The sequence below is a fragment of the Mucor mucedo genome (genome assembly GCF_025094135.1).
Source record: "Mucor mucedo strain NRRL 3635 chromosome Unknown EV154scaffold_10, whole genome shotgun sequence".
In the NCBI taxonomy this organism is placed as follows: Eukaryota; Fungi; Mucoromycota; class Mucoromycetes; order Mucorales; family Mucoraceae; genus Mucor; species Mucor mucedo.
The window spans coordinates 62,145-85,691 of record NW_026252294.1 but is presented as its reverse complement, the minus strand read 5'-3'; the positions used below and the strand labels follow the sequence as shown (position 1 = coordinate 85,691).

At 36.4% G+C, this 23,547-nt stretch overlaps 9 protein-coding genes across 9 annotated transcripts; 4 read left to right on the top strand and 5 right to left on the bottom strand.

The window, feature by feature from the left end:
* Positions 1-141: 141 nt before the first annotated feature.
* EV154DRAFT_559226 (uncharacterized protein) lies at positions 142-1,722 on the top strand (the record flags this gene model as incomplete). The annotated part of the gene is made up of 1 exon (XM_051605536.1): positions 142-1,722. One exon carries the CDS (start codon positions 142-144, stop codon positions 1,720-1,722), a length of 1,581 nt encoding a protein of 526 aa, XP_051461876.1.
* A 1,211-nt stretch (positions 1,723-2,933) lies between these two features.
* On the top strand, positions 2,934-5,717 carry EV154DRAFT_573276 (FAS1 domain-containing protein; the record flags this gene model as incomplete). The annotated part of the gene is made up of 4 exons (XM_051606383.1): positions 2,934-3,387; positions 3,455-3,709; positions 3,762-4,259; positions 4,324-5,717. The coding sequence occupies 4 exons, from the start codon at positions 2,934-2,936 to the stop codon at positions 5,394-5,396; spliced, it is 2,280 nt and encodes a 759-aa protein (XP_051461875.1). The 3' UTR covers positions 5,397-5,717.
* A 186-nt stretch (positions 5,718-5,903) lies between these two features.
* EV154DRAFT_599072 (uncharacterized protein) lies at positions 5,904-7,623 on the bottom strand (the record flags this gene model as incomplete). Its single annotated transcript, XM_051607089.1, has 2 exons — positions 5,904-6,661; positions 6,726-7,623. 2 exons carry the CDS (start codon positions 7,621-7,623, stop codon positions 5,904-5,906), a joined length of 1,656 nt encoding a protein of 551 aa, XP_051461874.1.
* Positions 7,624-7,820: 197 nt separating this feature from the next.
* EV154DRAFT_494982 (COP9 signalosome) lies at positions 7,821-8,786 on the top strand. Its single transcript, XM_051599978.1, has 5 exons — positions 7,821-7,961; positions 8,027-8,103; positions 8,167-8,453; positions 8,516-8,578; positions 8,658-8,786. The coding sequence occupies exons 1-5, from the start codon at positions 7,884-7,886 to the stop codon at positions 8,735-8,737; spliced, it is 585 nt and encodes a 194-aa protein (XP_051461873.1). The 5' UTR covers positions 7,821-7,883; the 3' UTR covers positions 8,738-8,786.
* On the bottom strand, positions 8,747-10,494 carry EV154DRAFT_599070 (major facilitator superfamily domain-containing protein; the record flags this gene model as incomplete). Its single annotated transcript, XM_051607088.1, has 7 exons — positions 8,747-9,003; positions 9,061-9,159; positions 9,218-9,697; positions 9,752-9,806; positions 9,878-9,890; positions 9,947-10,083; positions 10,135-10,494. The coding sequence occupies 7 exons, from the start codon at positions 10,492-10,494 to the stop codon at positions 8,747-8,749; spliced, it is 1,401 nt and encodes a 466-aa protein (XP_051461872.1).
* Positions 10,495-12,614: 2,120 nt separating this feature from the next.
* EV154DRAFT_494977 (uncharacterized protein) lies at positions 12,615-15,057 on the bottom strand. The gene is made up of 3 exons (XM_051599977.1): positions 14,851-15,057; positions 14,126-14,594; positions 12,615-14,064 (listed from the first exon to the last, which is right to left on the bottom strand). The coding sequence occupies exons 1-3, from the start codon at positions 14,905-14,907 to the stop codon at positions 12,854-12,856; spliced, it is 1,737 nt and encodes a 578-aa protein (XP_051461871.1). The 5' UTR covers positions 14,908-15,057; the 3' UTR covers positions 12,615-12,853.
* Positions 15,058-15,996: 939 nt separating this feature from the next.
* On the bottom strand, positions 15,997-17,520 carry EV154DRAFT_457521 (uncharacterized protein). The gene is made up of 2 exons (XM_051597409.1): positions 17,334-17,520; positions 15,997-17,272 (listed from the first exon to the last, which is right to left on the bottom strand). The coding sequence occupies exons 1-2, from the start codon at positions 17,405-17,407 to the stop codon at positions 16,063-16,065; spliced, it is 1,284 nt and encodes a 427-aa protein (XP_051461870.1). The 5' UTR covers positions 17,408-17,520; the 3' UTR covers positions 15,997-16,062.
* Positions 17,521-18,967: 1,447 nt separating this feature from the next.
* Positions 18,968-19,514, bottom strand: EV154DRAFT_457519 (40S ribosomal protein S30). The gene is made up of 2 exons (XM_051597408.1): positions 19,372-19,514; positions 18,968-19,307 (listed from the first exon to the last, which is right to left on the bottom strand). Exons 1-2 carry the CDS (start codon positions 19,372-19,374, stop codon positions 19,113-19,115), a joined length of 198 nt encoding a protein of 65 aa, XP_051461869.1. The 5' UTR covers positions 19,375-19,514; the 3' UTR covers positions 18,968-19,112.
* A 2,678-nt stretch (positions 19,515-22,192) lies between these two features.
* Positions 22,193-23,508, top strand: EV154DRAFT_457517 (40S ribosomal protein S1; the record flags this gene model as incomplete). The annotated part of the gene is made up of 4 exons (XM_051597407.1): positions 22,193-22,223; positions 22,317-22,330; positions 22,392-22,432; positions 22,765-23,508. The coding sequence occupies exons 1-4, from the start codon at positions 22,220-22,222 to the stop codon at positions 23,504-23,506; spliced, it is 801 nt and encodes a 266-aa protein (XP_051461868.1). The 5' UTR covers positions 22,193-22,219.
* Between the last annotated feature and the right edge of the window lie 39 nt (positions 23,509-23,547).

The window sequence follows — 23,547 nt, the reverse complement described above, 5'->3', positions numbered from 1 at the left end:
ATAAAAAGTCATTGTGGCAAGTTAACAATACCAAAATGGGCGGCTGTGTGTCACTATATATCACAGATAAATAAGCCTATTCCTTACCATTACTTCTTTGTTTCTTCTTTATCCAACCTCTTTGCTACCTCAAACTACAACATGTCAACTGACAAGCAGGAAAGTAAAGAAACCGATAGTTTCGTAAAACATTCGGCTGATGTGTTTAATATTGGAACCATTGGCATCTTTGATTTCTACATCTGGACACTCATACCGGCTATTGGTATTATCTTTTGTTTTATTCACACCGAGCAAGAACGTATATGGAGCTGGACAGGTGCAACCGCTGCAGAATCCCAATCCTTAGAGTCGAAAATCATTGTGTCTGTGATATCAACCGTAATTGGTGGTTGCGTGGTTGCCACCCTGATGAAGGCTGTCTCTACGGTTTCTTTCACATTGATGAAATATCAAGGAGCTACTTTTTCACATTTTTCTGCTGTCGTTGGTGGTTACTCTTCTTCCCATTTACCCATACTATTTGCAGGAAGAAGGTGGTTCGGTATACTCTTGATCTTTGTTATTTTAATAGTGAGTACGGTGACAAAACAACTTGCGGTTGTATCTATGGGCGTACGTCTTGTCTCTTCTAATGACACCATGACATCTTACACACGAGACTATAAATCCTGCGTAGCTACAGAATTTATAGGTGAATTAGGAAAGATGTTGCCATTATCAACTCTAGATGCCTTCAACAGCTTGCGAAACCAAAATGCTACCTATACAAATGAATACTACGACAAAAGTATACCCGAAGGTCTAAGAGGAGAATCAACATTCGTGCGTGAATTGCCCTTTGCAAATGTATCATGTTCCATTGTTCCCAAAAGTGAAAAATTTACAAATGCTGAACCTATGTCTCGCAATTTTACGGCCAAGGATAGCTTAGAGGGAAGTATATCGTCTTGGTACGCTGAGATAGCCTTAATTTTGAATTTAGATCTAGCGGTACAAGGTTCATCCCAATGGGTAGCTTGCACAATTGATATGGGCCACGCAACTGCATCGACGACGTGCAAAGATACCTTGTGTCACACAGAACGTATATCGGATATTACTGCGTTTGAAAGAGCCTATCCAAATGGTGTTTTTGACTTTATGAGTGCTATGTTTAAAATGACTAGACCAGGTTCCGGGGTAACTCGTAATCCATTAATGAGCTGGATATTAGGCGCCAACATAACGACCTATGTTGATATACAAGAGAAAATTCCAGGGGAGAGTGTACAGATGATTCAAGACCGATTAGGAATACTTGGTACAATGGTTGGTCGTATTTTATGTGATTACAACAACAAGCAACCTTATACGGATACCGTCACATTTCAATCGAATTATATCTCTTCCCAGTATTATGTGAATCGTATCTTATGGAAATGGCCCTTTTGGCTGCTGGCCGGGTTTATCTTTGCGGTTTGGATTATATGTATGATTGCCATGCGGATGACACCCGAAAGCAGAATTATTTCAGTGGAATGGTTTATCAGTCAATATATTATAAGAAACCGTTATGGATATCTGTCTGGCAGTGATTTAGTCAAAGCCCACCAGAAAACACTTTTACAGGTGGTCGATGCAAGCTCTGACGAAAATGTAGGGAACGTGTCAGTCATTCAAACGGATACTTACAAAGATATAAGAAATCAAAGAGTGCGCCATGATAAACAATACCAATAATTTATTCTACCCTTTTTTTACATTAATAAAATAATCACTTTACAATTAGAAATATAAATACAAAGTGTCAATTGAGCAATGAGTGTTTTAAACCCAAAAAGCTCCATTAAAACGAATAAGCCAAAATACAAAACGTCGGTTCGAGTGGTATCCAATGAGCTGCAAACTGGCACCAAGAAAGAGAGGTTTAAATGCTAATGGACTACAATGTCATTTACATATAAGAGTTTGGAGCTCAAAGACTGGATATAAAGCAAAGGAGTAATTTTAGCACAAACATAAGCGAAAACATAAACGGAATTGTCTCTTTAAATGATATTTAGTCTCATAATCCTATAGATGGATTAGAGTGTAGTGATTTTTATGTCAGAGTGTAGTGATTTTTATGTCAGACTGTGTTGATAGATTTTGTTTATTAAAGAAAAAAGTTTGGGCTATCCGTGGCAGTAATAACAAGAATTTTCTTTGCTGTGGTTTACTAACAATAGACAGGCGAGAGTGTCGAGTGTAATCATCATGACAAAGTTTGAAAAGTTTTACAGTAACAAAACTTTTATCTAAATAAAGGATGAATTAGCTGCCCAAGGGAGGAGAGAATTTGAGAGTTTTCCGTATCTATGTAGTCCGTATGTTCAATATCAATTTACATACTAATAGATGTATTGGATAACTGCAAAGAACAATATGATCTAATTCGTATTGACAATGATATCAACATTTTTTTTATCATTACATGTGATTTCAATCCACTTGGTCAAAACACTTTTAAATTTATTGCAAATCCTTGTCTACAAAACCGCTACATCGTCATCAATGGTAATATGATAAATTCAAATCAATGCAGTTTCACGATTGTGCTTAAAATCCTTCTGTGTTTATAAACTGTATTACAACGTCAATGATCGTGAAAAAAAAAAGAATCTAGCATGGGACTCTTTCATGTTCAGCATAATAAAAGTCATATCAACCGATTCATGAATTGGGGGTGGAAAGGCATTACCTTATTCGACTTAATTTTATACTGATATGTATATGATATGTGCGCAACATGAACCTTCTAAGGAACTCATTTTTAGTTCTCTGACGTAGATAATTTTGGGACTTCAAAAAAAAAGAGACTAATGGTCGGGTGACAGACTGCATAATTTTTCGGTAATTAAAACATTTAATTTCTTTTCCTTCTCTTCTCTTTTTCTTCTTTCTCCCAAGAAATGAAAATACCTCTATTATTATTATTATTACTGATATCCCAAGTACTTGGATCACAAACAATCATTGAAGTGCTTTCTAAGGAAGAAAGATTTTCTACACTTTTAAAACACCTGGAAGAGCTAAAGCTAGTATCTTTTGTGAATGATCTTAGATCTGGAACTGTGTTTGCTCCGGATAATGATGCATTTGAGAAATACAAAGCCGATATAGCCAACTCAACTATTTTATACCATTTTATCAAAAAGGGTATCAAAACAGACGAATTCTATAACGGGCAGCTGAAAGAAACCCTTTTGGAAGGAGGTCCCGACGATGGTGGTCAACGCATCAAAGTGACAAAATCCAACAAGATTTTCATCAACGAGGCAAAGATCATATCGTCTGACATTCAAGTGAACAACGAAACCTACATACAAGTTTTAGATAGAGTGTTGGAACCACCCGCTTCGATAGGTTTGTTATCTATAAAAAAAATAGGAGTCTTTTTTTTTTTGGGTCGTGGCTGACTATTTACAAATAGGAGCTTCAATTAAGATGAGAAACAAAGTCATGTATGACCTCATGGCATCTGCAGAAATAAGTGATCTTTTAGAGAAGAAAAGACCATTTACGGTATTTTTGTCAACAACAGAGACACCTTTTGAAAATTACAATTCTGTCGAGTCGAATTATTTAAAGTCTAAATATGGTCGAGATGATCTGGCAGTTTATTTCAATTATACGATTATCGACAAAGTAATCTATATGGATGAATTCAAATCTGGAAAGACGACATGTAAAGTGTTCATTGTTTATTTAAATGTAACTGTTCTGATTATTATATATAGTTAAATCACTCTCGGGGGATTCATTAGTAATTACATCGAATAAGGAAAAGATGACTGTCAATGACATTCCTATCACTCAGTCTGATATCATTGCTTCTAATGGAGTCATCCATGAAATCGAGCATCCAATGAAGCACGACGCTATTCATTTCAATACAAGAAAATACATGTATGGATACAATGCTACTCAAATGGTAGAATGGTTTGATCAATATGACCTTGGTAATTACCTGGATCAGCAAGAGCTTAATTACACTTTTTTGGTGCCCCCTTGTGACTCAATGAACGCATCAATGATATCAAAAGCTTGGCTCAGCTATCATATTGTCAATGGTTCTTGGCCCCAAGCAAATTTAAAAGATGACATGTTATTAACAACACAATTCAAGTCACATGATCTTGGCGGAAAACAACAAAAATTACCTGTGTCTGTTGAAACAGATCATTTATATTCGTCATCAATACAATTCGATCATGCCAGAGTGATTGGTGATGAAGGTAAGAAAGGAGATATGTACACACTAAACCCCAAATTTGTGCCTAATTCTATTTTGGAACCTAGTAAATATTCATGACGACATTATTTATCAGATAACGGAACCCCTTTCACTTCCAGGAGACATTTTAGGAAAATTAGTGTTAGATCTGGATTTATCCACATTCATTGCAACACTTTATGTATCTGAAGTAGTAGACGAAATCAAAGAAACAAATGGACTGACGTTATTTGTACCGACCAATGAAGCCTTTCAGAAATTAGGGTTGGTAGCACAATACCTTGTACACCCCACCGCCAAAACTGAACTTCAAACAGTGCTTAGATACCATGCAGTAGCCAATTCATTACTGTATTATGATGATATGAGGGATTCCGTACATGAGCTTGTGACACTAGCAAATTCAACACTCCGTATCAGCCAAAATGAGTCTGGGTCCATTTTTGTTGGTAGACCAGAAGGCAACGAAGGCGTGATAACCCACACTGATACTTTAGTGTCCAATGGCGTTGTCCATAAAATATCTCAGGTACAAATTCCAAACCAAGTGAGGATCACAAATAGCAATCTACTTGTCGGCATCGAATCAAATACCATGATCCAAATCTTGGAAAAGGCAAATCTAAAGGATTTGATTGACCGTGACAATATCGTGGTTTTGGCTCCTTCCGATAAAGCATTCTCTAAAATTGACCTGGACGATCTTTTTGAAAATCAAGACCAATTGGAGAGGTTGGCAAAGTTACATATTATACCAAGAGAGTGGCAAGATAGATGGATCGAAGAATCATCGAATTTGCGTGATAAGAGCGAATACCCGACTCTACTTTCAGATGATGACAAGGTAACCATTCGAGAAAATGAAAAGGGTGAACTTTCGATTGAGGTTAAAAATGGTCGAGAAAGCGATAGGGCACATGTGACTGGTCTGGGACGTGTGTCAGCTGGGGGAGGTGTCATTGCCATTGATAGTGTGCTTATTCCAATCAAAAGAGGATTCTTTGGGCTTCCTTGGATGTGGTCAGTGATTGTTACTTTGATCATTGTCATCATCACTAGTGGTGTATTAAGCATCATCGGTTTCTTTGGATATAAAATATATAACCGAAGAAGATTGGGTTACAGACCGATTTTTTAAATATCTGTAAATCTCCTCCTCTCTTGTGTACATACTTCTGAAATAAATTTGTTTAACTATACCAAAGCATAAAGCCCTACTTTTTAATCAGTCAGCAAAGTAATTTAATAGTATATCTGGTATGTCGGCCTTCAACTGTGTATCATCAAAAATAAACTAGAGAAAACTCAGGCTTTGTACTGACATGCTATGTAGTTTAAACGACTGGCTCTTTGTGCTATTGTAAGAAACTAAAAACGTTCAAGATTTTTAAGTTATTTTTTAGGTTATTATGAAGAGAATGCACTGGTTTATCAATTTAGTATTTGCTTGAGCTTTCCCTACAATAAATTTTAATCATCTAATTTGAAACCATCGTATGATAATCTTTCAAGTGCCTTAATTATAAAAACACATAGGAAATCTTTAATCCTGTCATTAGTTATTTATGCAAATGTTATATTATCATTTCGAGAAAATTTGTTTTATTCCTTTTCTTTAAAATTCATTACTCTATAATATTCTAAATTACTCTTCGTCTTTATCATCAGATTTTTCGTCGTCCTTATCATATTTCTCGTCTTCCTTATCACCGAGTTCCTCATCGTCTTTATCACCAGACTTTTCAGGCTTCTTTTCATCCTCCTCATCATCTCCATCATCTGCGTTAGCTCTATCTGTCAAAATCTGAACGGCATTTTGGTTGTAAATACGGGATACAACAAATACTTCATTAGTCTCATCACTACTGATAAACAAACGACCAAATTGATCTACAGCTAAACCGAAAGGACTGATACAGCCCGCACCTTTACAAGGTGTAGCCTCCTGTAAGATAATATCAGGCTCTAAATCCCAACGAGGTTTATGTCCGACATCATCAAAGTGAATACGAACAACATTGTGTCCTCCGGAGATACCATCAATACCGTGGTTAGCAATGATAGGTGTATCTGTCCAGTTACAAGGAAGACCGACAGAGGAACCTTGAGTAGTCAGATCGCCAACTGAGCAAAAAGTTCCCATGTAAAAGTGAACACTGGAAGCATAAGAGTTGGAAGGGAGGGGCACAGAAGGAGGGCGATTGGATGTTTCGTCTTGGCAATATTCATCCAAATTAAACGTGTCGTTCATGAAGGTTGGGTGTCCCCATTGTGTACCTAAACCTTTACCTAAGGTTGAAACACCCAACATGTCAAATTCAGTCATACAGTAAGGATAACCATAGTTCATTTTTGGAAATTCATATAAATTCATCTCTTCAGCAATACCAGAAACTGCAAGATCTGAGGTCATGAAAATAAATAAAACATCCTTTTTATTTTAGTTTCTATTATTTAAATGACTTACTGGCTTCAGAGCTTAAATCCTCTCTAACAATGCTATTAGATGTGACACCATTAATACCCCATAGACGGGCTTGAGCGTCGAAACCCATGCTACCTTGAGTATTCGCACCAAGGGCCTGAATCTCACCGTCTTTCTCATAATCAAAACCTTGTTCGGGAATAAGACGGAGGTTAAACTTTTTGATCATGGCATCTTTAGCTGTGACTTTGGCGTTTAAATCGGTGACAATACGAGGGATGAACACATGACCAAAAGGGTCTACTGCAACATCAGTAGCCGCATCAGGATCATCGGGATGAATATTCGTTATCACCTTGACACCATTTTGAATAGGAGAATGTTGACCATCGCTATATGGGAATTTGTATACGGAATTAGCAGTAGACACAAAGATATGTCTATCAAAAATAGCAACACCATGGCCGATAGGCTGGTCCATTTCATCACTTTCTAAAATTAATTTGATGTCTGAATTTCCACATTCATCCATACGAACGGAATATAGACCTTCTCCTGGAGACATAACTAAAAGATGGTTGGCTTGATCAAATATGATTTTACGTGGATTTTTGATCTCGTTGGCAAGAACCATAAATTCATAACCTTCCATGACATTTACTTGGTGGGAGGGGGTAAGAGTGATATTGGGTTTACATAAAGGTTGGTCTTCGGGGTTAGAAATAATAAGAGGGTGTTCAGAAGATGCATCGGGTACAAGCACGTTTGCAGAACCCACCCGTAAAGCGCCCTTTGCAACTGCTTCGGCTGTCACACGTTCCTCTTCTGCAATCGCTGCTAACTCTTCTTTCTCTTCGCTAGTAATTCTGCTCCTTTTTGCCAAGGAAAACGAAACAAACAATGTAGCTATGAGTAGCACATAAAAAAATAACCTGCCCATTGTTTAAATCCTAATAAAAAAAAAAAAAGGAGAATGGACACGTCGAGAATTGTCTGCTTATATACGAATTTATAGAATAATTCCCGTTCATAGTCGGAAATAATGTTCTAAACGTTTTGTTGATATTTTGCCTGCATATCTTGCCCTGTCAAATTTATCTGGAATTGCACAGTAAATGCTTACATACACTCTCATAGTTTGGAACTCAATTTCTTTGTTACTTTTTTCTTTCTTTAACCTCTATCCCTTTTTTATTCATAATGACAGATGTGATTACCCTCATAAACGCTAAAGACTATAAGGCACTTGCTCAATACTGTGAGTTTGAGGAGATTCAAGTAAATGATTGTGTTAATCTCATTAACATTGTTTATATATACACTAATCACCTTGAATCATTTAGAGCGCGTCCGGTTCCAATATTATGCTCGGGCAGTTATATCCCGTGTATTTAGCCAGTTGCATTTTGTTAAACGATCTGTAAGGTCACATTGCTTCTTTTCTGGTATACATTATATTTTAATTATTATTTCTCTGAATTAGTCAATCTGCTCGACATGTACGTAAGAGAATCTTGGCTTCTAACAACAAAACACCTGAAATAGATGCCATTTGGTCTGTTGCGACAGCTTTGATACAAAAATCTTATCCACAAGTGTATCAGAACCTCGATAGCTTCCAATGGTCTGAGTATATGGTACCTTTAGTGCAACAGATAAAAGCGGACATCAGAGAACAAATGTTGATTATGATACCGAACGTCTATACTTCGATTGAGTTGAAGCAAGTGCGTGATTACTTTGGTACAAGTGAGGAAGAGTGTTTACAAGGTAGATAAAAGAAAGAAACAAAAATCAAATTTAATCGGGGTGTTGATTACCGTTTGTTTTAGAATTATCTACGAGAGGATGGAGGTTTAACGAAACCACTCGAGTTTTGTTCCCAGTGAAACCAGGTAAAAAGAAATCATTCATTTAAAAACGAATTGCTGATTATTTATGCGTATTCTTTATATATTTATATATATTCTATAGCCCCTAAACCTCGTATCTCGACTAATTCTAACCAGTTTGAAAAGCTGTCAGACATTGTTTTGAGCCTTGAAAAGTTTTAAAAATAAAAATTATAACTCGATTTTTTCATCGGTAACTTGTTTATCAAAAGCCGTTCGTTTTAGATCGCCTTTTAGCCAGATGGTTGGAATGGACCCCACCGCCACAATTATACATGCAACAATCATGGCGAGTTTCATATTTTTGGGTGGATTTGCTTCAGGACCTGCTCTTAAAGCATCTATCACAACAGAAAATATAAGCGTGGCTGCAGTAGAAATCACCCATAGCAAGGAGGATGAAACGGATTCCGGCACAGGATATGATACTAAGGTTCTTATCAGTATCGTGTTGATAAAACTTTTTTTTTTCTGAAATAACTTACATTCGCAAGCTAATTCCAAGTGGATGGGTAATAAGGCATAAGCAAAAAACCCGTTCAAGATGCAAGCGATTAAAATAACACTAAAAGCATTGGGAATCACTATGTTTAGATATTCAGTTTCATATGATGGCATGTCTTGCTCCCACCAACAACTTACTCTCAAAAATCAGCATGAGATAGGTGAATACCATCATGGGCGTAAAGATTTTGATCAGCATGATATGTTGTGCAGTTTTTCCGGCCCAATAACCCGAAAGCATTCCACCCGCGAACCCTGCAATCACACTGGCGGAAGCACAAATCCCAGATTGCAAGTCGGTATATCCAATGGGCGAGATAGCTTCAATAATTAACGTTGCAACCGAGAATACCATACCGCTATTGACCGCACACAAAATGGTTACCCATATAAAGCCAGGATTTCTAGCAAGGCATTTCACCGCCTGTTTAAAATCCATTCGCTCTTGGTTGGCAGAAGGTGAAGACGGAATTCTGGGTGAGCTCGGTAAAAATACGGACGGAATGGTACAGGCGGTAGAGATGATGGATACTACAATTAGCATCCAGGGTACTTGTTCGGGTGTAGGACACAATAATGGAATTAATACGGGCGCAAGCGCCATACCAACGGAAAGCGCTAAAATAGAAATATTATGTTTCGACATCGAGTATTAAAATTAATTTTTCTTACTAGACAATGTATTGGCTACACCTCGGTGTTGCGGTGCAAACCATACAGATGCCAACTAGAAAATCCAAAAATGTTAAATTCACGACATTAAATTGCGGGTGTTTTTTTCTTCTTCTTCTTTTTTACCTTGGCAGATATACTAAATGCCGGAAATCGTCAAGCTTTAATGGTATTTCAGATGAATGATGTACTTACTTGTATACAAATGCTCCACCAAGACTAGCAAAAAATTGGCCCGCCATCATGACCGTATACCTGTGATGTTCAGGGACAATGATCGCTATGCATCGAATCCAACAGCCTATAAAGTTCATTCCAGCCGCAAATAGAACCTAGAAAAGAGAATTCAATATATGCTTATTCTGACGGTCTCAGTAGCTTACATTTGCCTTGATACCGAATCTTTGATATGACCATCCTGTAATCAAAGAACATAGAGTATTGATTACAGCAGATAGATTAGATAGCCAATTCAATGCAGTGTAATTGACCTGCATCCATTCTGACACAGCTACAGGCGCACTTGACGCGCTTGCCCACATGAGTGAACTTGCGCCATTTACCAACATAATATTGACAACATGCAACCAGGCAATCCATGTCGTACCATACACGATTGGTTCGTCGTACAAAACATTAGATGCAGTTATTATACTACTACAGTCATCACCCTTGATCAACGTAACCGTGCCAATCTTTGATAACCGAGCCTTTTCAATATTACTCGTAAAGGATGCTCTCATCATTTGATAATAACTAATAACAAGAAATGAATTTGTTTTATTGCAATTAAAAAAAATCAATTTTAAATTTATACGATGAGTGATTTCATGTTGTAGTGATTAAGGTTCATGTCGGCTCGCTGCGTTTGAAATGAATGTAGATCAGAAACATGGGGATAGCGCTTTTGATGATATAATGTTAATATATTGTATATCTGAGCGAATAAAAAAAACAAGACTACGAGGCAAATGGTTCTTCTTTGTTAAATACGTGATCTTTTTCTTATATGGTTGTATAATCTTCTCTGTCAAAAAGAACCAAGTACTACGAAATTAAGACTTAGAAGCTTCTTTACATACATGCAACATTGACGGATTGATGCACTGTCGAACATTCTTTTGCATGACTGATGATTTACACCTTGCAGATGTCTTTCTGTGACCCAGTCTTGTGTGTTCCTTTGTCTAAAGATCATTTCAACCTTTCATCAGACTTAAAGAGGTAAGGTGATTCGAGATTTTTTTAATTAAAAAAAACCAGGTAAAGATTCGGTAATATCGCACCTATGAATGATTTAATCAAATCTGTTCCGTAAAGTGTTATGTACCTATCGAATTCACTGTTCCGAGCTACATTGTTTGCGTAACTTTAGTCCTGTGGCATATCTGCAGTTAATTGTGCTACAAACATAAAGATTAATATGGGTCGTGGTTCTACAAAAAGATTAAATGGCAAACAATAGAGTATGTGTTACAATGATGGTATATTCACGGCTCGTACGTTTACAGATAAAATTGCGCTGTGTTTCATCCAACATGGCATTGTATAGGCGTCTGGTAAGATTTATAGAATTTAGCAATCTCGGTTATGCAAATCTTTGCCTCTAAAAAAGCTCATATTCATTTTTGGGAAACTTTTTGCGCCTAAATTTCATTATTACATTTAACTGGTACAGAATATTAGGTTATAGTTAATTTATATTTACACGTATAAGTGTGATCCCATGAAAAATTTGGCTGCAGCAGAATATCGTTGTCAAATCAGTACTAATATATTTTGGTTTGCATTTGCTATAGCTTTCTTTTGGTGCTGCTATTAATAGCTACACCTCCATCTGGTGAAATGAGCATTAAGGCAGACTTGTGGGTGGGGTCAAAGAGCTGACCACATGTCCGTAAAAAAAATTGTGGGCCTGATAGATACAAGAACTCTAATTCTTTGTGAACCTTTTACGAGACTTGATTGGAGATCTTAATGCAGATGATTCAAGCACTAATGGATATGTAAATTGATCTGGAGACCAAGCTGGCGATGCTAGGCTGTACATACGCGTATTATAGACCCGCCTTGGCTAAGAAATTTACTTGGCCCAAAGCCAAATGGATAATACGCGTAAGTCTAGATCGGAATCTTGAATAAACAGTGCATGACGCTACTTGGCATAGGCGTTTAACTTAATAGGACTAGTAAGGTTTCTGATTAAATCAGTACTCCTACGATAATTACGTGAAGATATAGCCAATTTTTTGAACAGATATTCTATTTCTAAAAGTATTGTCTTGGAAACCGTGCTCTTGGATATTCCAAACAATGACGCTAGGTAATTTCTCAAGAGTTGGTCGCATTTGGAAATGAGATAATGTTTACGTAAATAAAGCGGGGGCAAAAAAAAACGTACGCAGGGATGTTGGTGGTACACAAAAGATGAAATATATTTAAAAAAAAAATGTGTATTTTTTTTTCCTAAACAGATGTAATTTTATTGTTCTCCCAAAATATACATATAAAAGCTTTTGGTATGCTATATCTAGTAAGAATTCATTACAGCAGAAACAGGTCATGATCGTTCAAATTAGTTGTCTAAATTGGTACAGTTGCATTAATAAGTCAGATCAAGGAGTCCATCATCACCAGTCCTGCAGGATGCCAAAAAGTCATTAAAATAAAAGGCCCCTCTTTCGTTAAAATGAAGTCGCCAACGGATGCGAACTTCCGTTCTCTCGGTAAGACGATCGAGAAAAAAAAAAAGTCCAAGCTTCGTTTCTGTACTACCGCACTACTTATCATACGATCCATAATGGTAACTGTTTATTATTATTATTTTTATTTTTATTAGAACAAAAAGATAAACTTTTTTTAAGGTACGAATTTTTTTTTTTTTTCTGATTCAATCAATAAAAAAAATAAATAAAAACTACAAAAATATATAGTAAATAATAAGGAGGGAGTAGAAGGGGAAAGAAGGATAAATTAAAGGGAAAAATAATAAGGGCACTTTTTTGGATAGATTCTTTTTGGTTTGGGAGTAGCTGATATAATATGAGCATTAACAAACATCTACCATGTGGGTAATACAAAGGAGAGGAGAAGGATGACAATTTATTTACGAGACAGCAATGGTCTTCTAGAAGTAGGAGTAGTTGAGGTATTGGTGATAGGCGAAGTGCGTTGTTTGGTGGTTGATCCTAACACAGGACGTCTATTTGAGGGTATAACTGATGGTCTTTCAAAAACCTGCATGTTATTGCTGTTACTGATTGTGAGTCTTTGTTGTTGTTGGCGGGTTGTTACATCTAATTTATTCGATGCTGGTATAATGCTTTTTCGAACTCTGGTTACTCTACTGGTGCTATTTTCCTTTTTAATTGAGTTTGTGCTTGTCGAAGTATCATTGTTCTTTTGTAAACGAGATGATGCTCTTGAAGTAGTAATAGGCTGTTGTTTTTTAATTAATGCAATTTCCTCAAAGGCTTGATCCAATTTGTTTTGCATCTGTCTCTTGGACTCTGCATCTTCCTTGACTTGTTGTTGTCTTGATGTCTCGGTCTCATGCATTTGATCTAAAACTCTAGTCATCATTTCTTCCATCTTTCCTCTGGCAGACACCTCTTTTCTTAAGCGTGCTTCTAATGGTTGTAATTGAGTTAAGGCTGCATTCATCTTTGCTTCATAGACTTGACGCATGTGTACTTCTTGCTCTAAGCGATCGTACAAGATTTTTTGTTGTTGATCTATTGCTACAGCCATATCTTCCATTGCCTTTTCAAATGTCATGCGCATTCTTGTTTCCTCACGCACTCTCTGTTCCAATTGATAGAGACGATCGTCAACCTGGTTCATTTGACGACGATAATTACGACCACATAATTGAGCTAAATTTACAATGACTCTTTGATCTGCACGCAGAGAAGAGTATTGAAGCTTATTTTCACGACGACTGATGTATCCACGCCAGACTGATTGAATCTTGATAGCGGCTTGGTCACGCTTGGATTCCAAAAATTCGACTTGGTCTTCCTTCTCGCAAAGAGGGTAATATTCAACTTCTGACTCCAATTCTCCTTCTTCAACGGTGTCGTCGTAACCTTCGTCACTTGAGACACAGTTAAAGCTTTCTTGCACAATGGTCATTGCGAATTTGTTGAATTTGTTTAATTTAATAATAACATTGCGAGATTCGGTTGTGCGAACACTGCTGTCTACTGAACTGTCAAGATCGCTGTCCATAATGGGTTCGGTTTCATTGCAATAGACACGTAAGTTCTGTTCTTCTTCGTCTTCGGAATCAATAAAAGATAAAGGGGAATAAGCTATAAAACAATTATAGTGTGAGTGTGAGAGAATGACATTTTTACAGAAAATTCACGTTACCTCCATATGGTGTAACATTAGGCTTTGATTCGGATAGGAAAGTGGAGGGCCCGACGAGATCTTCTGATTGGGCATTTTGTTGGTTAGAACAAAGTTCAATTTCGCGTGCTCTATGTCGATCCTTATTGACTTGAGCAGGTAATTGTAAAGGTGATAATCTACCATCGTCTACGAGGTCGTCGTCGTCATCACTATGGTGAGTCTCGTGCCAGTTGTCCATGTGACTAATCATGGTGGTTGTATCTTGATCAAAATAGTCAACCGATGACAATGCCGCAATTGTGGTTGAGCTGATAAAGGAAGACTCATCAAAATATGAAATTTCTTCTTCATCGTCATCTAAGTAAGCCAGTGCTTTAAGGCATGATTTTGTTGGAAATTCAAACTGATATTGTTCTGGTCCTAAATTTTGGGTGACTTGAAGAAGTTCACCTTCTACTGATGATTCATCCTCGTCGCAGAATCGAGTCTGTAGTTGTAATCCGTGTAGTGAAAACAATTTGAATAAATTTTTGTTGGGAGAAAAAGAGAAAAAGGGTAAAAAAGAAAAAGAAAGAAAAATCAGATACAAAAATAGGTATGTATGCATTGAGGAGAAATATCGGAGTAAGGTTTAGATGCAAGATGTCAAAACAATTAAGAACGCCGTAAAGGAAATAAAATAAAATAAAAATGCACAAGCATGTCAATAAACATATCTAATATTTTTTTTAGTGTCTTATTACCTGAGTGTACATGAACATTAATTTTTCATCAAATTCCTGATAATTAGAATTTGTCATTTGTTTATTAAAAAAGAAAGGAAGGACTACTGTATTTTATTTTCAAGAAAATAAAATACAAGTTAAAGGGAAGGGAGAGGGAAAAGGAATGGAAAGGGGAAAGGAGAGAGAAAGAGAGAAGAAGAGGAAGAGAGAGAGAGAGAGAGATGGATAGAAATAACAAAGAAAAAAAAAAGAAACAAAATGGAAAGAATGGTATTTAAATACTATTTGAACTTTTTATCTGTCAGAATAAAATAAGGGGTGAGATGCAATTATAGGGAGATAATAAAAAAGTGTGAAATTTGTGTCGTCCATGCTCGACACTAGTTACACATATTATGTTGATCTTATTTATCATAAGTACAGTCTTGTACAATGATATTATTATTGTTATTCTAAGTAACAGTGTGTACTAAACAATACAAGTTTATTTAAGGACGTACAATCAAAAAAACAAGTTGGATATGTCGATGACTGAAAAAAAATATGTTTACATCCAAGTATTATATTTACATTATTACTGAATTAGTATTCTCGATCTTATTTGGCATCTTTTTTATTTGATCTGCAAACCTTTTTAAACATGCTTCCGTTCACTCCTTCGTAGGTAATTACTACATACAAATAAAGCCATTTGCAGACCGGGGTTCGGGTGATATCTGTCATTAGATGCACAAGTATTTGACCGTTTTACTTGTTAAATAATCATAAAATTATTTTTAGTTTTTTAGTGTACTCCTTTTTTTTTTCTTTTTATATACTTGACCACCACCATCACCATAATCCACCTCGAGTTGATTTAATATCTTTTTTACTTTTTCCCCCTTTTTGTCAGAGAGAGAGATCATTCAGATCTCACATCTCCTTCTATTGTCTCCTCTATTCGTATCACTCCTATGTCGGTCCATCATATTAATACTCTGTCAAGGTGGCACAATTCATCGTGTCATCGTAAACTAAATCAGGGTTCACACTTAACGCCCAAAAAATCATGCTATAAATGCACTTCGTCCAATTCTAGAGAACGATCGGTGGTCCTTCGATTTCCAAAACTTTATTTTGTTTTTATAAACATTTCCTTTTGCCATTCATGTTCATGTGTATGGTAGGGTTTCGAAAAAAAAAAATTTTATTTATTTGAAGGAGATGGGTATATGAAAAAAAAAATTTTTTTTAAGCACCTTCAGACACGCTTGCCATGCCAGCCATTAATCTCTGTTCGGATGTAATGGGTGCATTCCAGCGTCCGATATATTCGAGTTGATCTTTTCTCTGGTCGCACCATTCCTGAACCGCAATACATTCGGCATGAAACATTTCTCTTGTTACACCCTCGAATAAATTATCAAAGGTATAGAAATTAGTTTCATATTCGAGTCGTCTTAATTTTGGAAACAATTCTAATAAACTTTCAAATCCTGGTTTAGATAAAGGTGTCGTCATGTACTTTGATATAAATAAATTTCGGATTGAAAATCCAGGCTGCACTGTTGTTTTGGCGTTAGGAGTAGCATACGTTGATTTAGGTATAGTGTAGGGTGCAAATCTTTTCTTGCCCGATGGTATTTGTGTTCTCAAATTATTGTAATTGATCATGTCACGATTTGATACAGATGAGAGATCAAATAGCTCTAATGTTTCTAATTGATTGCACCGGCTTAGCAGTTGCCATAGGGCTTGGCTAGATATGCGACCAGTAGGGGATGACCCTATCAATTGTCGACCATCGCTGATAATTTCCGCATGACCACGTATATTTCGAGATTTTAGTGAGCATAGTGTTATCGACCTCAGCAAACTCCAATGCCGTCCAATTGTCACAAGAACAGCATCATCCATGCCAGAATGTAAACCACGGAAGTCGCGCATACGAGGGCAAGCCGTAACTATGGCTTGTAGTAGACCTGACGAATGAATGCCTTTGTCACGGTTATTTCTGTAGACAAAACGTTCCAACCCATGGCCATGACAAGCAATGGTGCAAAACAATTCCGTCATTTCCAAGTCAAGTGTACAATCTTCAATCACTAGACTGTTGAGATTAAGTTTGTTAAAACCAAACAGTTGATTAATAGCATCAGAAAATTGGTCGTGAAGTTCAAAATTAAGTTTCATATATTCGGCTCGTCTACGAGGAGGTTGTAAAGCTGTAATGTGGGAGAATAGCACGGGATTGTTTGTTCCGTTAGAAAATTGGACAGGCACAACAGTATTCTGTACAAATTTCGAATAGCATCCCTTGATTTTGATCGACTTGACTCGAGGTGATATCGTAAGGATTTTCTGAAAACAAAGAACTAGTGTTCTATACTCAAGATTTTCAAATACAAGATGTCTGTAAAGGTAGGGATCGTGACAAACATTATTCCAAGTCCGACAAACACTAAAATATCATAAGTATGTTTGTTTACTGATAAAAAAAATGATACAAACGATTATCATACCTGGAAACCAGCCAACGTTGCGGTAACGGAATATAAGAGAATATTTCTGATAATATAGTGTCTGGCAAATTCATGGAATATGAGATGAAGAAGAAAAAAGAAAATATAAAAAAGAGATTGTTTCTATTTACAAAAAGAGAGAAAGAAATACAGGAAGTCAAATGTTATTTATATAGAAACAGGTACTGAATCACTTTATAGTTGAAAAGAAAAAAAAAAAATCTGACTTTGTAATACAAATGTCTTACGAAATACTATTTTCACCCATACGAAGAATCTAAATTGAATAAGTTTCAGGCACAGCAGATGTTTCTATCAAAAAAAAAAAAAAAAAAAAAAAAAAAAAAAGTCTTAGTTTTACGAAATTTAGGAGTTCTTGTTTCACTGAATTTGTTTGCTCAACTACTACAGAAATTCCTCAACAGCCTTTTGGGGTAAACTATTAGGACTTGATTGTGATTTTTGAGCTTTTTCTCCACACGAGTTATTTAATTATGGTAATAATTAATTCCATTACACCTATAATTAAGTCTCATAATCTCAAATACTGTACTCATACATTCTATATTTATCGATGTTTCGCGCTGTTGCAGTGCGCTGCATGCAATAAGATCTGAGACAGATGTGAAAACTGTTTAAATTATGGAGCGGTCGTACATAGACGTAAAACCTATCATCTGTTATTACCAATATAAACATGATGCTGGTATCTGAGTGGATAATTCTGTCAAATGCAAATTTCGGGTCATCCTTCGAAAAAACAGGTTATGATTCACTGAAGCTTTTTGGTCCCCACTTTGATGCACCTCCAAAAAGGAATAATGAAAAATAGAGCTTCCATGGCCCTACAAGGCTACTCGCTTGAAACATAATTCCAATTTTGTTGATTTTTTACCTTTTATTGGTACCTTATTGTTATCAAGATGCTGCCCCTTTTGTAAAAAAAAATATGTTAAATCTTAATTATGCAATTGAAACTTAGCTTGGGTTGTTGACAAATCTCTCGATATATGTGGCCTAGTGCAGAATTAACATATATTATATTGTACGTGTCATTAGCGTGTGTTGCGCTGAATGAATGTTACTTGGCTGAAACATAATTGTTACTACTAAACTACATCGCGATAGGTTTTTAATAAGGAAGTAATCTACTGCGTAACATAAGGATATGTCCCCCTAACTTTTTATATACCAAATGTTTCAGTAATGGAGTAACTTTAAAATATATATACCCGGGCAGTGCTATAAAAAGGCGCGTCTGGATGAACCTTCTCGAGCAATGGAAAATACCTGGACAATTTTAATATGATCCAGAGTACGACATATTATCCATTTAGACAAAATTATGTGTTTCTTCCCATAATTTTACTATCCTAAACTATTGTGCAACTTTACTGCGTTCCTTATTTAGGGTTAGGAGAACTTTCATCCCACTTTTAAACACATTCTCAAATGTCCTTAATCATTCTTGATTTGCGATGAGGCCATCCCCCCCTAGTAGCCCCCTCCCCTTTCTAAAAACGTCATTCTATATAAAAAGTATCATGTCTCCTGCTTCCCCAGGCAAAACCCTAAATCTACGTGATGACTTATCCAATATTCCCAAAGTAACTGCCATTCCCTTTAGTGATTATGTTTTATGTAGTGATTTTAGAATTTTATTCGAGATTGGGTGAAAAATAATAAACTAGTTCGTTGTTGTTTTTCACCATGTTCCAAAAGAAAAGAGTAAAATAATTAGATTACATCAATTGTTGCTTGTTGATTGTGAGATCTAATTTAAGGACCAGCAGTAGGAGCAGGGTTCATTCTACGCTTACCACCGATTTGAGCGGTGACATTGACGAAACGACGGTTATAAACTTGTCTCTTCTTAGCGCGACCAGTCAAAGCCTTCTTCTTTTCCTGCTTAGCGACCTTAGGACATTGAGACTTAACCTTACCGGCACGAGCCAAAGAACCGTGAACTTTACCCTATTGAAAAAAATATATTTAGTTGGCGGATGGATGGATTGTTTGCTGGTGTTTCGTAATGTACCATATTGGATGATAATAATCTACAAAGAGAAAGATCTTTATTGTTTACACTGGTGTTTACCTGTTATACTGAAAAAAAAAAATTGAGATTTCCCGCTTACTACCGGACAATTTGTCTCATGGTCCGGACATCAAATTTGCGGCCGGACATTTTCACAATAAAAAAAAAAAAAAAAAAAGTTATTAGAGTGTGGGGGCGGAAGGGCAACTTCATTTGCCCAAATCAATTTTTGTCCACATGAATGTAAATTTACATTTCAGATGCCAGACTGCACTGAGTTTCTGAGATCTTTCATAATGGCGTGATGTTTTGCTGCAGATAAGGTTAATAATGTCCATAGTGAGAGAACTGCATTGAAGGTGCCACCCAGCCAAACTATGTTGCATTTTAACTTCTCCTAATATTTGGCTGTATTCCTTTTTTGAGTACAATCTAAGATCGATAATGTCATACAAATTTTACAAACATACTTGTCGAAAGCAATATTACCCTGACACTCATGCACTCGGAAGGAATAAAATAATTGCGCACATAAATTTTATATCGTGTACAACACATGCGTATGTAAACGCCCCCTTTTATTTTCAAAAGCCACTTTACACAAAAACAAACTTGCTGAGTAAAAAGTTGATTCATGAAAAAATCGATCTGCATTCATTTAATTCATACCATAAACTTATTTTTCAATTAATTACACCAATTAAGTGTTGCCTTGTATCACTTGTTCTGGTCGCTTAGACTAACTCGTTATTTTATTTAGATAAATTATACTGGGTTGGTTGTGGCGGCATGCATTGCCGTATTGTGGATAACTGTAAGTTAACCACGGAGAACAGCGGAAAAAGGGTTATTGCGCGGAGAAACTTGTTCAAACTCAAAACCCGTTTGAGAAAAAAGCAAATAAAGAGTAATATGGACCTTATTTCTTGTCACTAACAGACAAACTTATCAATTATTTTAGATGAAATGCAATCATTATATAAATTTAAGAGCAATCTCCTTGAAGACTTTCCATACAATAATCCATATAACCTGTTAACCTCGACTGATAATTTGCTTTGAGATATATTTGGTGCTCAAATAATGTCAGATAACGACCCGCAAACACGTCTTCATCCGTTTCAGAAATAAATAATATGAGATGCATGGAAACAGCGTATATTTCATATTCTGAACTGAAGTTTATGCTTATTATCTCCAGTGGACTGGTTTACATGTTAGGTCTTGCAAACCAAACGATGTTGAGCTTCGGGTACTCTTCGAGTTCCTTTTTTATATATACCTGCAAAAAGTCCGACATACTGTGGCTCAAATCTACATCCTTCTAAATTACCTTGACGTTATTACTGGCAGACGCTTCTTGTAGTCTATAATATTTTTTGTGTTTTTCCCTTTTTTAAAATGCTTCTACATCCAAATAAATCTGTGTACGCATTTTTGTACTTAGCAAATAAGAAGTAACACTTATAAATTTGCTGTTGAACTGTGATGTAAATAAATCTGTAAGAGTTCACCCGGTAGACAAAAGAAGGTTAATCGTCTGCGAAAACCTTCCAACTCTCTCTCTCTCTCTCTTTACTTTTAAATTAAATTTTTCCAGTTAAAGATAAAAGCCATGAAACTGCCAGTTATTAAAATGTGCATGAATGCAGTAAAAATAAACAACTAAAGAGCTCCAGAGCTTCCGAGCTTCAATTACGTTCTTCAAAAAAAAAAAAAAAACTGTTCTCATGTATAAAAACTAGTTTTTACTAGTTAATCGTGAAAAAATAAGACAAGTATACTAGCTGTAAGTACTTTCACAATACCAGCAAGTATGATAGCTTTGATCGTTGCACTTCATCTTAAAAAATATCAAATTTTTCAATATTGGGTTCTTTGAAAAAGATTAAGTTGTATCAAAAAAAAAAAAAAAAAAAAAAAAAAAAAACTAATCGCGTATATGTACCTGAATGTCATTGATGTCATAAATGTTCTGGACAAGCTTAACTGGCACGGATTATATAGTGAAATATGCGATATATTATTGGTCGTAAAATCCTTACTGAAGCTTCCTTGTATGCTTCTCTTTTTTCTCAGTCCAATTGAGTAGTCATGATCAAAGATTAAAATTACGCTCATCTTCAAATACTTTGACACCCAGAATCAGGCTACTCAAAAACTCTCATTGCAGGACACATACAGTCGTTCCAGTGCCAAAGGGCGCTCCAGAAAGTTTGATTTGGCTCTAAAAATTTGGAATGGCCACAAAAACTCTTGATTTTCACTTTCCAAAAAATTGATTTTTAAACGTAAACCACTCTACTAGAAATCTCTAGTTTTATAGAGAGAGAAACTTACTAGAGAATAGCAAAGATATAAATACAAGTAAAGGAATAAACAAATAAAAGAGAGTGCAAAGTATTTTAGAATTTCTCAGTCTTCCGAGTCCAACTCAAACGCTTTAAATATTGCACCTCGTATTTCGTTACGTTTACCGCGTTTTTTTCTACGTCTACCCGTTTTTTTATGTCTACCGCGTTTTTTTTTTCCCAATAAAAACCTTCCATTGAACCTCATAGAACCATCCATTGGCTCTCATAAATCCGCCCTTAGGCACTGGAACGACTGTATCTTAGAAATCCCATCCGAAAAATATTTTTATCTGTCTGAGAACATTTTAAAGTCTGTCCGGGAATTTTATTCGTCCAAATTTAAAGTAAGAATACAGCAGTGAAGCCTAAAGCCCTTTCCAGGCCGCAAAGGGCCAAGAGCGTGACTTAGCAATTTAATTCAAATCCCGCCAAAGTCTCGCAGAAACTAGCTTTGAAGTTGACCGACCTGAGAATCCTCCTTCTTAAACGATAATATGGGTACGTAGAACCATCCATCCATCTAGAATAGAGGATTCATCCATCAAAGCATGACACTAATCAATATCTCCATGCTACTTTATCAATAAACAGCTGTCGGCAAGAATAAGTAAGTTTCATTTTTAATCGTCATCGTCAATTGCCGTTTTTAACCTTAATTTTTTTCATAGGCGTCTTTCAAAGGGAAAGAAGGGTTTGAAGAAGAAGGTGTAAGTATATTTTTTAAACTTTAAAATAAGCAAAAGGACGAAAATTTGTCATTGGGGATCAGCTTCAAAACGACCACCGAAAAAAAGAAGACGTACACTATCGATTTACTTGGATCCGCTAGTGCAGCATTTAGATCAAACTTTTCACATTTCAAAACAAATTCAATTGAGATTTTTTGCACTACAAACATTGTAAATCACCTTATAATTTGGGATCTAGATCGTCAATCTCTGGACATTTTTTCTTTCGGAAAGCACCCTCAATTGACATATTTTCGGTTCATGAAGCAAGGGGTTGGTTACAGTAGTTGACACATTTGATTTTTTTTTAGCGTTGACCCCTTCACCCGTAAGGATTGGTATGATATCAAGGCTCCTTCCATGTTCGATGTCCGTCAAGTCGGTAAGACTCTTGTCAACCGTACCCAAGGTCTCCGTAACGCCAACGACTCTCTCCTCGGTCGTGTTGTTGAGATGTCTCTTGGTGATTTGTCCAAGGATGAGTCTCGCTCTTTCCGTAAGATCCAATTGAAGGTTGATGAAATCCAAGGTAAGAACTGTCTTACCAATTTCTACCGCATGGATATGACCACCGACAAGCTCCGTTCTATGGTCAAGAAGTGGCAATCTTTGATTGAGGCTTTCGTTGATGTCAAGACTACCGATGGTTATCTTGTCCGTCTCTTCGCCGTCTCTTTCACTTCTCGTCGTCGTAACCAAATCAAGAAGACCACCTATGCCCAAGCTGGTCAAATCCGTCAAATTCGTAAGAAGATGTTCGAGATTATGACTGAGGAAGCTGTTGCCTGTGATCTTAAGGAACTCGTTGCTAAGGTCACCTCTTCTGCTTCTCAATCCGCTCAAGATGCTATCGCTGTCCGTATTGAAAAGGCCTGTCAAGGTATCTACCCTCTCCAAAACACCTACACCCGTAAGGTCAAGATTCTTAAGGCTCCCAAGTTCGATGTCTCTGCCCTCCTTGCTCTTCACGGTGGTGCTAACGCCGCTGGTGACGATACTGGTGCTAAGGCTTCCAAGGATTTCGTTGAACCCGCTGTCCAAGCTTCTGTTTAAATAAATTTTCCATTCAAATAGATTCCTTTTATTGTAATTAA